The sequence below is a fragment of the Pezoporus occidentalis genome, unplaced genomic scaffold (assembly GCF_034315485.1).
Source record: "Pezoporus occidentalis ecotype Australia unplaced genomic scaffold, CSIRO_AGI_Poc_V1 ctg244, whole genome shotgun sequence".
Taxonomy (NCBI): Eukaryota; Metazoa; Chordata; class Aves; order Psittaciformes; family Psittacidae; genus Pezoporus; species Pezoporus occidentalis.
The window spans coordinates 746,595-761,169 of record NW_026914330.1 but is presented as its reverse complement, the minus strand read 5'-3'; the positions used below and the strand labels follow the sequence as shown (position 1 = coordinate 761,169).

General features: G+C 67.5%; 3 protein-coding genes across 4 annotated transcripts; 2 read left to right on the top strand and 1 right to left on the bottom strand.

Moving 5' to 3' along the window:
• The first annotated feature begins 491 nt into the window (after positions 1–491).
• EMILIN1 (elastin microfibril interfacer 1) lies at positions 492–7,646 on the top strand. 2 transcript variants are annotated; one of them, XM_062622655.1, is made up of 8 exons: positions 494–847; positions 2,897–3,022; positions 3,603–3,811; positions 3,880–5,694; positions 6,130–6,237; positions 6,359–6,376; positions 6,728–6,862; positions 7,118–7,646. In XM_062622655.1, exons 1-8 carry the CDS (start codon positions 675–677, stop codon positions 7,447–7,449), a joined length of 2,916 nt encoding a protein of 971 aa, XP_062478639.1. In that variant the 5' UTR covers positions 494–674; the 3' UTR covers positions 7,450–7,646. The 2 variants fall into 2 exon arrangements, with proteins under 2 accessions (XP_062478640.1, XP_062478639.1); XM_062622656.1 differs by lacking the exon at positions 6,359–6,376 and having other exon boundaries at positions 492–847; positions 6,130–6,255.
• A 2,429-nt stretch (positions 7,647–10,075) lies between these two features.
• KHK (ketohexokinase) lies at positions 10,076–12,881 on the top strand. Its single transcript, XM_062622653.1, has 8 exons — positions 10,076–10,256; positions 10,348–10,464; positions 10,729–10,863; positions 11,414–11,486; positions 11,741–11,887; positions 12,273–12,361; positions 12,439–12,596; positions 12,708–12,881. The coding sequence occupies exons 1-8, from the start codon at positions 10,132–10,134 to the stop codon at positions 12,791–12,793; spliced, it is 930 nt and encodes a 309-aa protein (XP_062478637.1). The 5' UTR covers positions 10,076–10,131; the 3' UTR covers positions 12,794–12,881.
• A 19-nt stretch (positions 12,882–12,900) lies between these two features.
• CGREF1 (cell growth regulator with EF-hand domain 1) lies at positions 12,901–14,536 on the bottom strand. Its single transcript, XM_062622654.1, has 5 exons — positions 14,344–14,536; positions 14,021–14,092; positions 13,729–13,799; positions 13,520–13,644; positions 12,901–13,442 (listed from the first exon to the last, which is right to left on the bottom strand). The coding sequence occupies exons 1-5, from the start codon at positions 14,421–14,423 to the stop codon at positions 13,062–13,064; spliced, it is 729 nt and encodes a 242-aa protein (XP_062478638.1). The 5' UTR covers positions 14,424–14,536; the 3' UTR covers positions 12,901–13,061.
• Between the last annotated feature and the right edge of the window lie 39 nt (positions 14,537–14,575).

Here is a 14,575-nt window from a genome sequence, read left to right as displayed (position 1 = left end):
GGCAAGCAGGAAAAGAGGGTGCAGCAGGGGATGGACCCATAGCATCCAGCGCTGCAGCGTGGGGACCACGGGTGTGCAAGGAGCGGGGTGCTGCAGGAGGAGCCACGTGAAGTGGTGGCCATGGGAACCCATGTGGGGCGTGGGCAGGCGCGCGAGGCCGTGGCAGTACGGTGCGGCAGGGGGGGACCCGTGGCGGTAGCACCCGCCGCGCTGGCTGCCTGCAGCCCTGGCCCCCTGCCCGGCCTCTCTGGCTTTCCCCGTCCCTCCTTCCCGTCCTCGCTGGCGTCCCGGCCTAACGAGAAGCAGATGTGCCGGGCGGGCGGTGGGGGCCGGCGGGGGCTGCGGTGCCCGGCGGAGGCCGGGACGCGCCGGGGGCCGCGCTGGCCGGCTCGGGGGCCGCGGCTGGCAGGAAGCGGGGGGCCCCGGGGACCCCGTCGAGCGGGCAGCGCGGGGCGGCTCTGGCGGCGAGGGGCTGGCCGAGGCGCGGCCGAGGGGAGGGCAGAGCCGCCGTTCGGAGCCGAGCCGTGCAGAGCCGGGAGAGACGGGGCCGCGACGGGACGCGCCATGCGCTCCTGATCTGGGCTGTGTCCGCCGAGGAGCACCACGCCGAGCCACGCCGGGCCGGGCCGAGCCGTGCCACGCCGAGCCGAGCCGTGCCGAGCCTCCCGCCCAGCATGGCCCCCTGGCTCTGGCCGTGCCTCCTGGCCGCCCAGGCCCTGGCCGCCAACTTCCCCTCCAGGTACAGCCTCTACACCGGGGGGGCCGCCTCGCTCGGTACCGTCCAGGCTACGGCCCCGCAGAGCCCCGCCGCGGCCCACAGCGCTGCCCGGGCCGCCAGCCGGCACAGGTAGGAGCCGTGAGCACCGGGCGGGACGGGAGGGCATCCCCGGCGGTACCGTGTCCCAGAGCACCGGGAGAACAAGTTTTCCCGCGAACAGCCGGGCGCCGGCACATGCCACATCCGGCACGGGGTCCTGTCCCGAAGGATGCTGCTGTGCCCGGTGCTGGGGGTGCCCTGACCTGTAGGGCCACCCGCACCCATCACCATCCCACTGTCCTCAGATGGTGGGTGTGGGCTGGGGGCATGTGGAGGGGACGGCGCAGGGGACTCCCGAAGGCACACATGGGGCCAGGCACCAGGAGCACTCCGGTGAGGGCGCAGACCAGCTGGGGCGGGTGTTGGTGCTGAACTGCGTGCTGCCTGGTGCTGCTGTGCCAGAGATTGCCGTACAGGCCCTGCCACAACATCCACACGTCCGTGCTATGCATGCCGGCGCGGGGTCAGCACTGTCGGGGGCAGGACAGGGTGAGGAGCCCGGACCCACCATGTTCCCATCACCGTCCTGTCCCGACCCATGCCGTGCCGGCGGGTAGGCAGTGTGGGGCTGCCTACAGGCCGGGGAGTTGTGGGTGCAGGACTGGAGAGGGTCCCGCACCGGACTGGGGGTCACGTTTTCATCATGGCCACATCAGCGCCGCAGCAGTGTGGCCACATGAGGTGGAGCTGCACCGGCTCGGCCGCAGCCGGCGGCTGCCCCATCCCTGCCCCACTGCCAGACCCACGACTGCCCCACGCAGCCCAGGGCAGGATGGCAGTGCCTGGCTGCCGGAGTGATTCCTGGAAAGGGGGGATGTGGGTCGGGCACCCCCAGACCCCAGCCTTGCAGGCCCGTGGCTGAGCATTGACCTGTGGCTTTGTGGGCACAGTGGGGTCTCCCCATGGTTTTGGGGGGCGGAGTGGCCCCTCCCCGTGCTCAGGGGGCACATCCCCATGCCCTGCCGGATCAGGAGGGCTCTCATCCCATCCATCCCGTCCCTGGATGTGGACATCCTGGTTCCCTGTAGTGGGACCCTGGGGTCCCGCCGCTGTGGGGCAGAAGGGGGCAGGGAATGGAAGGGAATGGGAAGGGAAGGAGGGAGGAGGGAGGGGGGCATAAGCAGGCGCAGGAATTCCCGGCGGCCCCCGGGGAGGAGCTGGAATCCAGCCGGGGCCTGAGGGAAACCAGCCGGGATGACGGGAACCGGCCGTGGCACCGCAGGCCCCCACCGCAGCCCAGCTCCTCCGGGGGGGAGGGGGCGGGGGGGCCACTCCCTGTGGGGCTGCTCTGTGTGGGGCTGAGGATGGGGCTGGGATCCAGGCTCAGGCCATATACGGCTGTGCCAGGGTCCCTGCACCCCATGGGCCTGGGCTGGGGACCTGTGCCTTGGGACTGGGGTACCTGCAGCCTGTGAGGCTGGGCTGGGGTCCAGCGCCATGTCCCAGGGTTTGCACCTGTCTGGGAGCTGGGGGACTCCATTGCTGGTCATGGGTGCTGGCACCTCCAGTGTGGGGGTGGCAGCAGTGCCACTATACAGGGGCACTGTTCCCCCAACCCACCACCCGCTCTGGCTCAGGGGGGGCAGTTGACCCCCACTTGCAGACTGCTGGTTGCGGGGTGCAGTGGCCATGGCGTGGCTGTCCCAGCCCCACCAGTGGTGAGGGGACAGGGGACATGCAGCTCAGTGATGGAGTGGCATGTGGGGTGCCTGTCCCCAGGACTGGGAGCACAGGCCCCACAGCATAGTGTGATGGAGTGCCTGGAACCCCAAACCCTGCCCGGCCTCCCTGAGCCTCACAGGCAGAGCCCCCATCCCCACATGGGCTGCAACTGTTCCTGTGGTGCCACCAGCCCCTGCCAAGGGCCCCTGTGCTATGGGCGACTGAGCAGGGCAGGGATGAAAGGGCTGCGGAGCGGGGCAGGATCCAGCCCATTAACCCCACAGCTCTGGACCGTGACGGCTGCTACCGGTGGAGCCTGGAGGGCAAGCGCAGGGGGTGCCGGAGTGGGGGATGCCTGCTGTGTGTCAGGATGGTGCCCGGTGTGGGCCAGGCGGACACGCTGAGCCCTTCCCACAGGAACTGGTGTGCCTACGTGGTGACACGCACTGTGAGCTGCGTGGTGGAGGACGGCGTCGAAAGCTTCGTGAAGCCAGATTACCAGCCCTGCGCCTGGGGGCAGCTCCAGTGTCCCCGCGTCCTGGCGTGAGTGGGATGGCACCGGGGGGACCTGGGGGCATGGGACAGAGCCGGGTCTGCCTGCAGCGCCGCCGCAGCCGCCGGTGTTTATCCACCCTGGGGTTGTGTTTACTTTGCGCAAGAGCCAGCTGCTTGCGTGGGCCTGGATGGGTGACCGGCTCCCCCCGCGAGGCACATGCAGGGACCCCCATGCACGCCACACCAGGGCATGTCTGCAGCTGGCACCTCAGTGGTGGGGCTGGCGGTTTGGGGGCATGGCAAAAATGGGGTTGGAGGGGCTGGCCAGGGAGAACTCCCAGTCAGTGGCAATTGAGCAAGAGGCCAACAGGGCCACACCGTGGCCTGGGTTTGCTTTTGCTCCCGACTTGCTGCTGCCCAGCCCTGAGCCGCTGCCTGACGCAGCTGCACACGCTGGGATTGTGGTGCTCAGCATGACCCCCGAGTGGGAACCTGGCAGGAGCTGGGGCTGAGTGCAGGCAGGGCTCCTCCCAACCCACACCCGGGACCCCCACCTAGCTGTTCCCAGTCTGCCCAGCTGGGTTCCCCATCCCCATCCCCGCTGCAGCAGAGTCCCATCTGCCCGCAGGTACCGCAGCTTCCTGAGGCCCCGATACAAGTTGTCCCAGCGGACGGTGTCGGAGCTGGCCTGGCGCTGCTGCCAGGGGTACTCAGGCGAGGACTGCACAGAGGGGCCGGCGCCAGCTGTCCCCCAGCCCACCGGCCGGCCCCGGCCCCGGCCCGGCCGCCCCACACTCTCCGGCTTCGGCAACCCCCTCAGTGGCCTGGGGGGTGAAGGTAATGCCGGTGGTCAGGGTGGGGGGAACTTCCCACCGGGGTGACGCTGACAGTGTGATGCGGCACAGGCGGCGGGGATGCGGAGAAGGTGCGGCGGCTGGAGGAGCAAGTGCGGCGGCTGAGCGAGCAGGTGGAGGAGCTGCGGGCCGGGCGGGAGCCACCGCTGGAGCACCCACAGCGGGCGGCAGTGGGCGGCAGCCCCGAGGGCGAGCAACCGGCTGACGCGGCCCCGGCCGAGATGCGGGAGGCACTGAGCCAAGTCCAGCGGCGGCTGGAGGAGCTGGAGACCCACCTGCGGCACCAGGAGGGTGGCCGGGACGGTGCGGTGGCAGCAGTGGAAGGTGGCCCGGCGGCAGCCATGGCCCTGCATGAGCTGGAGCGACGCCTGCAGGAGACCTGCGCTGCCTGCACAGCCAGCACTGAGGGGCTGCGGCGGCAGATGGCCGAGGACCGGGAGCGCATGCGGGCGCTGGAGAAACTGGTGGGCTCGGTGGACCAGCGCAACCGGGAGGCGGTGGAGACGGTGCAGAAGCACATCAGCAGCCTGAGCAGCCGCCTGGCCCCGCAGCCGCTGCCGGACGACGTGCACCGGCGCCTGGCCGAGCTGGAGCGGCGGCTGGAGGGGCTGCCCATGGCAGCAGTGGCGGGGCCAGGCGGGCAGGCCCCAGTGCTGGCCCGGAGGCTGGCGGAGCTGGAGGGGCAGCTGAATGCCTCACGGGCTGGCCCGTGGTCCCCCGAGCCCGAGTGGCGGCAGGGCGGGCTGCCGGGACGTGTGGCCAACCTGAGCCGGGCCGTGGAGGGGCTGGCGGCAAGTGGGGCACAGCGCGGTGCCCGCCTGACCGAGCTGGAGGGGCTGCTGGCCCGCTGCAGCCAGCCCTGCGCAGCACCGCCGGCGGGCAGCCAGGACAGGCAGCTCGGAACACTGGTGCGGCAGCTGGAGCAGCGGCTGCAGGACACCGAGGGGCAGCTCCAGGCCCTGGGGGCCGGCAGGGACGAGCTGGCAGGGACCCTGCAGGGTCTGCGGGCGGAGGGCGGGGCGCTGCGGGAGCTGCTGGAGGAGCGGGGGGAGGCACTGGGGCGGCTGCTGGTGCAGCTGGAGCCGGGGGGCACCGTGGTGGAGGAACTGGCGCAGCTCCGCAACCGGACGGGGAGCCTGGAGGCTGAGCTGGGGGGCGCGGATGGCAGCCACTGCCCCCAGCCCTGCACCCCACTGCTGCCTGGAGAGCTGCAGCAGCTGCGGGTTGAGGTGGACGCCTGCACCGCCGCCTGCCGCCCGCCACAGCCCGGCCTCACCGCTCCAGAGCTGGAGCCGGAGGCCCCTCTGGAAGGGTTCAGCGTCTTCGGGGGCACGTTGCCCTTGGAGCTGCGAGTGCTGCGGGCTGAGCTGGCGTCGGCGCTGCTCTCCCTGAGCGGGCTCAACGCCACGGTGGAGGGGCTGCAGGATGCTCTGGACCAGCAGGACGCCCGGCAGCGCCAGCTGGGTGCCGTCACTGACCGCATCGTGTCCGAGCTGGACCAGGCGGCGGCGGCGGCGGCGGCGCGGGAGGCCGAGAGTGAGGAGCGGCTGGAGGCGCTGGCGCGGGAGCTGGCGCGCACCGGGGGCTGCCCTGCCGGCCTGGAGCCGCGCGTGGCCAAGCTGGAGGGTGTCTGTGAGCAGCTGGAGGCCGTGGCAGGCGGGCTGCGGGGCGTCCGCGATGGCCTGGGCCGGCACGTGGCCGGGCTGTGGGCTGCGGTGAGGGAGCTGAACGGCACAGCCGGCACCCAGGCGGTGCTGCTGGAGAAGGCGCTGCAGGCGCAGCTCCAGCGCCGCCTCGGAGCCCTCAACACCAGCCTGGAGCACCTGCGTGCGGACGTGCTGAGCCTCACCGCGAGGGACCTCACCGGTGCGGGAGCACGGGACATTGTGGGGACCAGGGGTCACCGGAGACTGGAGGGGTGTAGGGAGGTGGGGGCATGGATGGGGGACCTGGGGGTGTTGGGGTGTGGAGACGAGGGACAGCAAGAGGCTGCAGGGTGTGGGTCTGCCGTTCATGGGGATGTGGGACACAAGCCATGGGGATGCAGGGCTGTGGGGACGTGGGGATGCAAGTCATGGGCACTTGGGGGCTCAAACTGCGGGAATGTGGGGATATGGAGATGTATGTAATAAGGACATGGGGGCTCAAGTTGTGGGGACATGAGGCTGCAGTGCGTGAGAGCATGGGGACACAAGTCACGGGGATGTGAGGGCTCAAGGTGTGGGGGGTCAAGGCATAGGGATGTGGGCCTGTGGGTTGTGCTGTGGGGTTGGGGCAGTTCTAAACCCATCTTCCCCTTAGGTCCTCCTGGGCCCCCTGGACCCATTGGCCCCATGGGCAAGATGGGCCCCCCCGGCCCTGCTGGCCCCCCTGGTAAGGATGGAGAACAAGGCCCCATGGGCCCCCAAGGTAAGAAGCAGCCCCTCAGTGCCCCATCACTCACAGTGGGGCAGCACTGACATGGCTGAACCCTGTGCCTGGGTGTCCTGCCCCATGCTGGCCCTGCAACTCAACTCGCCTTCCTTCCTAGGGCTGCCAGGAGAGAGAGGTAAGGCTGGGGGCTTGGGGGGACCATGTGGGGCTGGAGACTGGGGGGGGGGGAGGATGGGATGAGGAATGAGGGGTCTTGAGGGTACAGAGGGGTGGGGACTGGCAGGGGCGTTGGGGAGGGCATGGGGGCTGAACGGGCTACAATGGCATCTGGGGTTGGGGGCATGGGGTGAGGGGAGCAGGTTGGGGTACATGGGGGGCACTGGGCAGCTTGGGATCATGCACACAGCTGGGGGCACAAGGGATGGATGTGATGAGGAGAGCATATGGATGCAGCAAAGGGGCAGGTATAGTGGGGTCAGGGCTCAGGGTGCTGGCTTGGGGTGCCCATTTCTGACATGGTGTCTAGGTGATGTGGGGGAGCCGGGCTCTGTGCCCCGTGTTGCCTTCTCGGCTGCCCTGAGCACCCGGCGGACGGAGCCAGGCACCGTCCCCTTCGACCAGGTCCTGCTCAACGACGGTGGTGCCTACGACCCTGAGACAGGTGAGTGGCCACACAGCTCCCCATGTGTGGGGCAGGGTGGGCTGTGGGGTGGGAGAGGGGCTACAGTGGGGGCTGAAGGGACTCCACACGCATGGGTGAATCATGACCCTGGGGTGTGCTCAGGGATGCTGTGCCCACTGCATGGGTGGATCGACAGCCACGGGGTGCAGTGGGGCAGCCCAGGGGTGTAGAACCCACTCTGGGGATGGAGCTGGGGTGGGTGCTGGTGCTGACACCCACCACCCGCGGCCATAGGCATGTTCACGGCGCCGGTGAGCGGGCGGTACCTGGTGAGCGCGGTGCTGACAGGACACAAGGGCGAGAAGCTGGAGGCCGTGCTGTCCCGCTCCAACCTGGGCATTGCTCGCCTGGACTCAGCCGGCTTCCAGCCCGAGGGGCTGGAGAAGGAGCCAGTGGCTGCACTGCAGCCCAGCCCTGGCTCGCTTGGCATCTTCAGCCTCCTGCTGCCATTGGCGGCTGGCGAGACCCTCTGTGTGGACCTGGTCTCAGGGCGCCTGGCCCATGCACCCGATGAGCCCCTCACTGTGTTCAGTGGGGCCCTGCTGTATGACGCCGAGGAGCCCTAGAGCCACCCAACCCTTGGGATGCCCCCCAGGCACAGGGGGTCCCCACACCCCACCAGGAACCCCCCCACCTGCCCCATTATTTATCAGCACCCCCTACTCCTCATTCCCACCCCACTGCCACGTGTCCCAGACCCACACCGCCCACCACGGCCCCCCACTACCCCCCACGAAATAAAGATGCGGCACCGGGTTTTGTACCCACGGCTCCAGCTCCTTCCTGTGCCCCCACTGTTTATTGCCCGATTCTGGGGGTCCCACGGATCTCACTGCCATCAGAAATCTTCATCTCAGCCTGAGAATTCATCCTCTGCTGGCATCCAGTTGACTGAGAAGCCCTTAAAGTTGGCGTAGGGGGGTCCCTGGTGGGGGCACACGGGGTCACAGCCAGCCCCTCCAGTCCCCCCCCAGCAATGACTCCCAGCCCCCAACTCGCTTCCTGTGAGGATGAGCTGCAGGGTGGGCTTCTCCAGCTGACGCAGCAAGAGCTTCTGCTGCCTCAGGGCCCTGAAACATCTGGGGTGTAAGGGTGATGGAGGAGCCATGGCGGGGGCCCTCAATCCCCTGCAACCCTCTGCAACCCCTTACCTGTACTTCTTGATGCCATGGATGCCACTGGCTGTGTTCCCCAGGCCCTGCCCCTGATGGTGCCTGCGAGAGGATGGACGGGCGCAGAGCTGGGGAGTGTACCCCTTGTACCTGGGGCCCCACTTGGCACACCAGAGGCACACAGGGCTGAGTGCTGAGACACAGGAGGGGGTGAGGGTGTTGGGCACATGCAGTGGGTACCCTGCGCCCATGGTGGGGATGGTCCTTACCCTGCATGGTGGCTGTGTGCCTGCAGTAGTACAGCCGGGCCAGCTCCCCAAACACATCTCCTGGCCTCAGTGTGCGAAGTGCGTGGCCACACTGGCTCACACTGAGCTGCCCTTCTGTGGAGAGACATGGAAGAGCATGCACATGTGTATGCACGCATGCATGCACACACAGGCTGCCCTGCAGCAGGCAGCCTCGCACATGCACCCACATTGTGCATCTCCTGCAGCGGGTGCACACTGCAGGTGAGCTCACACCCATGGACAGGCAAACACATGAGCACACCTACACCTGCACACGCGTGGCCTGGCTCTGCACTCCCATCTGCCACGATGTACATGGTGGTGCCCTCAGCGCCCTCAGCCAGCATCATGTCCCCGGGGCCATATTGGATGGGGGTGAAGCTCCGGGCCAGCACCTCAGGATAGCCCTCACCCAGGCGCCACAGATATGGGCTGCGCTCCACCGCAGCTGCAATGAGGCTGAGGTCCCTAGGGACATGGGGACACACAGATCCCCTGGCCCCGGTTCCTGCTGGCTACCTGGGCAATGTGGGGCTGTTGGGCACACAGAGGGCATCATCACTGGTGAGGGGCTCCGGGATGATGGCTACAGTGTGGCTGTCTTGCCAGCCGGGGGGTGGCTCCTTGGAACCCTTCTGCAGCATACTCTGCAGGAACGTCCTCTCCTCCTGCAGCTGCAGCTCCAGCAGCACCTTGTTCATCCCTGCACCCTGTGAAGGGGCAGTTTAACGTCAGCCCAGCACAGGGCAGGCGCATGGAAACAGAAGAGAGATGCCCTCCTAGGTAAAGGGTCATGGCCCCACACAGCTCCAGGTAATTCCACATGACCCCACATATCCCCATTTGTGCTATCAGCCTTGGCTCAACATATCTGGCTGTGGCAAAGCACATCTGGCCACAGCACAGTGTGGGCAGTGTGGGGGACACAGGACCCCATAGTGCCAGGTTCTCAGCCCCTGCAACACCACAGGAGGATCCCATGGGTGTCCCAGCCCCAAAAAGCCACCCACAGGCTCTGTCCCAGCCGCAGCACAGCAGGTGCCAGGTGCTCTCTGACCCGTGCAAAGGTTGTGCTGCTGGCACAAGGGAGCCGTGGGCCTCAGCACAGCCTCTGCCACAACGCATCGACATGGTGACTTGTCCTGAGCACTCTGTCAGATCCTGCACCTCAGCCCTGCTGCCAACCCCATGCCCGTGCCTACCTGCACCCCACATCTGCTGCCGTTCCCTCCCAGCCCCACGCTGTCTGTAACACATTAACCAGCATGTGCCGACCCGCGCCTGTGCCTGCTGTCACTCGCTACAACCCACTGCACCCTGACCTGCGCCCCATGCCGGCGAGAGCTGGATGGGGACCGGGGCAGAGTCCAGCCCTGCCTGCACCCTGACCCTGGTGCATGTCACATCGCAGCACCTCAACGTGGGGGGTGCACAGGCACGGGGGTGCACGGAGGGGGTGCACGGGGTGGGTGCATGGCAGGGTGCGCATTTCGGGGGGTATGCACGGAGGGGGTGCACGGGGGGTGTGCATGGCAGGGTGTGCATTTGGCGGGGGGGGGTGCAAGCAGCGCGACGGGCTGAGGCGCAGCACGTGCAGCACCGCACACCCCTGCGGGCTTCCCACGCACAGATACAGCGCATGCGCAGAGGAGGGTTCGGGCGGTGCGGCTGTGGGGGGCGTGGCCTAATACCTCCCTCTCCCCGCCCACAGAGTAGCGCTCTGATTGGCAGCTCTTGGAAGGGCGTGGCGTAGGGAGGCGGGGCCTGACGCAGGGGCGGAGTCTGTGGAAGGGGCGGGGCCTATCGGCCGCGCCGGTGCCGGTCCCGGAGCGGAGCGGCTGCGGCAATGGCAGCGGCCGCCCGGAGGGGCCCCGTCCCCGGCGGGGAGAAGCGGATCCTGTGCGTGGGGCTGGTGTGCCTGGACATCATCAGCGTGGTGGAGGCGTATCCTGCCGAGGACTCCGACATCAGGTACCAGCGGGCGGGCTGCGAGGCGGGGCAGCTCCGCTGGGAGGAGGAGGACCTGGGTCTGAACCGGTGCCCACGGCCCATGGCCTTGCAGGTGCATGTCGCAGCGATGGCAGCGGGGCGGGAATGCCTCCAACTCCTGCACGGTGCTGGCGCTGCTGGGAGCCCCCTGCGCCTTCATGGGCTCGCTGGCCACTGGGCACGCTGCTGAGTAAGTGGGGAGCGGGATGGGGGCTCCGGCCCGCCGGCGGGGCCCTACTCTGACACTTCCACCGGCCCTCCTGCATCTCTCCTGCTGGCAGCTTCGTCCTGGCCGACCTGCGGCGCTACGGGGTGGACGTGGGCCATGTGGTGCCGCAGCCCACCAGCTGCCTGCCCACCTCCATTGTCATCGCCAGCGCCAGCCGGGGCACCCGCACCATCCTGCACGCCTGCGGGTGCGTGGCGCCCCTCACCCGGCTCTCTGTCCCCCAAGTTTCATTGTGGCGGATTTCCGGCGCCGGGGTGTGGATGTGACGCACGTGGCCTGGCAGCCCAGTGGGGACGTGCCCTGCGCCTGCTGTGTTGTCAGTGTCGCCAGCGGCACCCGGACCATCGTGCTCTACGACACGTAAGGGCCCCATCACCTGGCAGGCATCACTCAGCTGGGCCTAGCACCTGGGGCCTCCCCTGCACCCTGGGATCACACAGTGCTCAGCCGCAGGACGAGGCTCTGCTGGTGCCTGCCAGGGCTACTGCTTCCAGATCAAGTGATTCTCCATAATCCGGCACATGCAATGACTGTCAATCATCCCACAGCTCCTGATTGCCCCTGTGCCATTGTCGTGATTGGCAGTGGTGTTCCTTGGCCAAGGCTGTGGTTCCTTGGCTGTGGCCGTGCCTGCAGGGTGAATGCAGCCCTTACCCAGGCATCGTGCTGGCCCCATTCACACAGAGCTGTGGTGGCCTGGGATGATGGGCATCGCACCATTGCATTGCCCTTTGAGTCTATCTCAGGGTCCCGCTGTGCCATCATTAATGATTAATGATTCACGCGGATCGTGCCATCCCACGGGGAACTCTGCCCCGGGCGGCACCGAGCCCTTCACCCCCAGCTGGGGGTCACCCAGGGCCACCCCACACTGTTGCTGGTGTCCCCCCGTCTGACCCCCCATTTGCAGGAACCTGCCAGATGTGACGCCCCGTGACTTTGAGCAGGTTGACCTCTCCCAGTACAAGTGGATCCACTGGGAGGTGAGCCCGGGGCTGGGAAGAACTGGGGCATTTGGGGTTGGGCAGGGGGTATCTCAGGGCTTGGGGGTTCAGTGACGGAGGAGGTGATCCCTGGGACAGAATGGGAGAACCAAGGGCTGGGGGAGGGACATCCTGGGGCTGGGCTGGACACTGGGGCTAGGCTGGACTTCCTGGTGCTGGTCTGGGGGAACTCCCCCGATGCCAGTAGAGGGTACCCTGCGTGTGCCCTAAGCGGGCGGTGCGCGTTGCCGCAGGCTCGTAACGCAGCGGAGCAGGCGGTGATGATGCAGCGGGTGGAGCAGCACAACCGGGCCCGGCCGCCGGAGGACCGGGTCCGCACGTCGGTGGAGCTGGAGAAGCCGCGGGAGGAGCATTTGCTGCTGATGGGGCTGGGCGACGTGGTGCGGGGCAGGGTTATCGGTGGGACGGGGCAGGACTATTGGCTGGGGACGGAGTTAGGGACGTGGCCACCGGCCCTGGGCGGGAAGGGGTGGCAGGAGTTGGGGCGTAGGTATGGGGCGCGATGGGGATGGGGGGCAGCCAGGGGCAAGAGGTGCATTTGGAGCAATGTGGTGCAGGTGGGGGTGGGAGTGGGTACTGTCTGTGCAAAGGTGTGGCAGTGTGGGGTGCAGTTGGGGTCTGGAGTGCAGCTGGGGTCTAGGAGGGATAGTCGGGGTCAGGAGAGTAGTTGGGAGAGCAGAGTCGAGGGGGCAGTGACGGTGCTGAAAGAGCAGCGGGAACCGGGAGTGTTGGGGTGTCTCCCCCGCCTCAGCCCCTCTCCTGCAGGTGTTCATCAGCAAGGACTTGGCCCAGCACTTTGGGTACCGGTCGGCCCCCGAGGCGCTGCAGGGGTTGCGCAGCCGCGTCCAGCCAGGGTATGGGGGGGTCCAGGGGTGCTGGTTGGGGCAGGGAGGGCACGGCTGCACCCCACACTCGCCCCTCTGCCCCCCAGCGCCACACTGATCTGCGCCTGGGCTGAGGAGGGGGCCGATGCCATAGGGCCAGGTGGGGAGCTGGTGCACTCGGATGCCTTCCCCCCAGAGACCCTCGTGGACACACTGGGGGCTGGGGACACCTTCAATGCTGCTGTCATCTTTGCACTCTCAGCAGGTGAGTGCGTGGCACACCCACAGCATGGCCATGGGTCACCATGGCCACAGCAGAGCCACAGCTCAGCTTGGCCCAGCCTGGCCTAGCAGGACTGACCCCCCCATTCCCCAGGGAAGACTCTGCAGGATGCCATTACCTTCGGCTGCCGCATTGCAGGCAGGAAATGTGGGATCCAGGGCTTCGATGGCATCGTTTAAGCTAAGCACCCATTCCCATGCCCTGCCCCATGCCACTGCCCGCACATCTGGCACCCCCAACCCCACTGCCAATAAACCCCCGCACTGACCCATGGCCTTCTCCTACATTGATCCAGGTGAGCGCTGGTGGCAGCGCCTGTATTTCTCTGTCCTGGCATGTTACAGGAGCAAACGGTGTAACCCTGGCACTGCTGCAGGACGGGGGACCCTCCCCCATGCTAAGTGCCCTGAGTGGGGCAGGGAGCAGCCCAGTCCGCAGCCCTGCTCTCTACCCCTCCCCGGGGTCCCCCCATACTAGGGCTGTCTCTTCCTCAGGGGCTCCAACCTCAGGAGCTTCAGTTTTGGGGGTGTCCTCTGCCTTCATGAGTCCAGCATCGGAGGATTCAGCCTGTGGTGTTTCAGCCTGAAGGGTTTCCTGCCCCTCTTCCTGCTTCTCTGCTGGCCCGAGTCCTGGGCCATTCACCCCCATGTTCCTCCCAACCACCTCTGGTTCCCTGGGATGTGGCAGGAGGGGTGGCTCTGGGGCTCCCTGGTCTTGGCCAAGAGACAGCAGCCGCTTAGGGGGGTCAAGCAGCAGTTCAAGAGGGTTGAGGAGCCCATCTTTGCTCATGTCCTGCCTCTCCAAGGCTTGGTCCACCAGCACAGCCACCTACGGGGACAGGGATAGGGTGAGAGCCCAGCCCTGGGGCACTGTGAGGTGCAAGGGGCCAGCCCCCCAGGATGTACCGTGTCAAGGTGTGGCTGCCTGCCATTCTGCTGTGCCAGCACTGTGCCCAGCAGCTGCAGCAGCTCCAGCCCATCCAGATGCCCGTTTCGGTCGTGGTCATGCAGCACAAAGAGATAGAGCAGGACTGTGGGGCACAGATCACAGTGGGGCTGGGACTGCGTTCCTGCCCCTATTGGACCCCCAGTACCCTACTGCTGCACAGCCTTACCCTGCTCCCGTGTCAGGGCCTCCACATCCTGCTCCAGCATTGCCAGACTCTGCACTGTGCTCTGCAGCAGCCTGGGGACAGTCGGGCTGTAGGCAGGCACACACCACCCCTGCCCCACAGCATGCCCTATGGCCAACCCAGGGCTGCTGCATCCTACAGCTGTCCTCAGGAGCACCCTCCTCCACAGCCAGCTGGGTGCTGCCCGTGCCTCCCACCCTCTAGTTGACCCCCCCGATCCACAGCCCCCAGTACCATGGAGCTCCTGTGGGGCTCCCATGGGGTAGGGACTCACAGCAGTGTGGGCAACTCCAGGCTGAACAGGTCAAAATCAGGATCCAGCCTCATGGCTGCAGGGTCCTCAGGCCTGGCCAGGAGAGAGTGGGGTTACCTGTGTCCGTGGGGTGGAGGGCACAGTGCCTGCCCTGCCCTGGCCTAATGTCCTCACACAGCACCCCCTCCATCCATGGCCCCCACAGCCCTGTATCAACCCCAGCGACCACTGGGTACCCCAGGACCATCCATTACTGTGCATCCCGTCTGTACCTGTGCACCCAAACCTCACCTGCGCGCCCTCCTCACCCATGAACCCTCCCCCTTACACCCCCTCATTCATACCTGTGCCCCCCGCCCTGCGGGGCAGCCCGTGCCCCCGGGACCAGCAGCAGCAGCAGCAGCAGCGCCAGCGCGTTCCTCATCCAGCGACCCGAGGCTACAGTCGGGTGAGCGGGGCAGGGTGAGCGCCCCTGGGGGAGGTCACAGTCACGGCCCCGTCCACCCGTCCCGGAGGGCTCCGGTACCGCCAGTCCCCCTCCCCCTGCCGTGGGAGGGGCGGGGAGCTCCGTAAAGC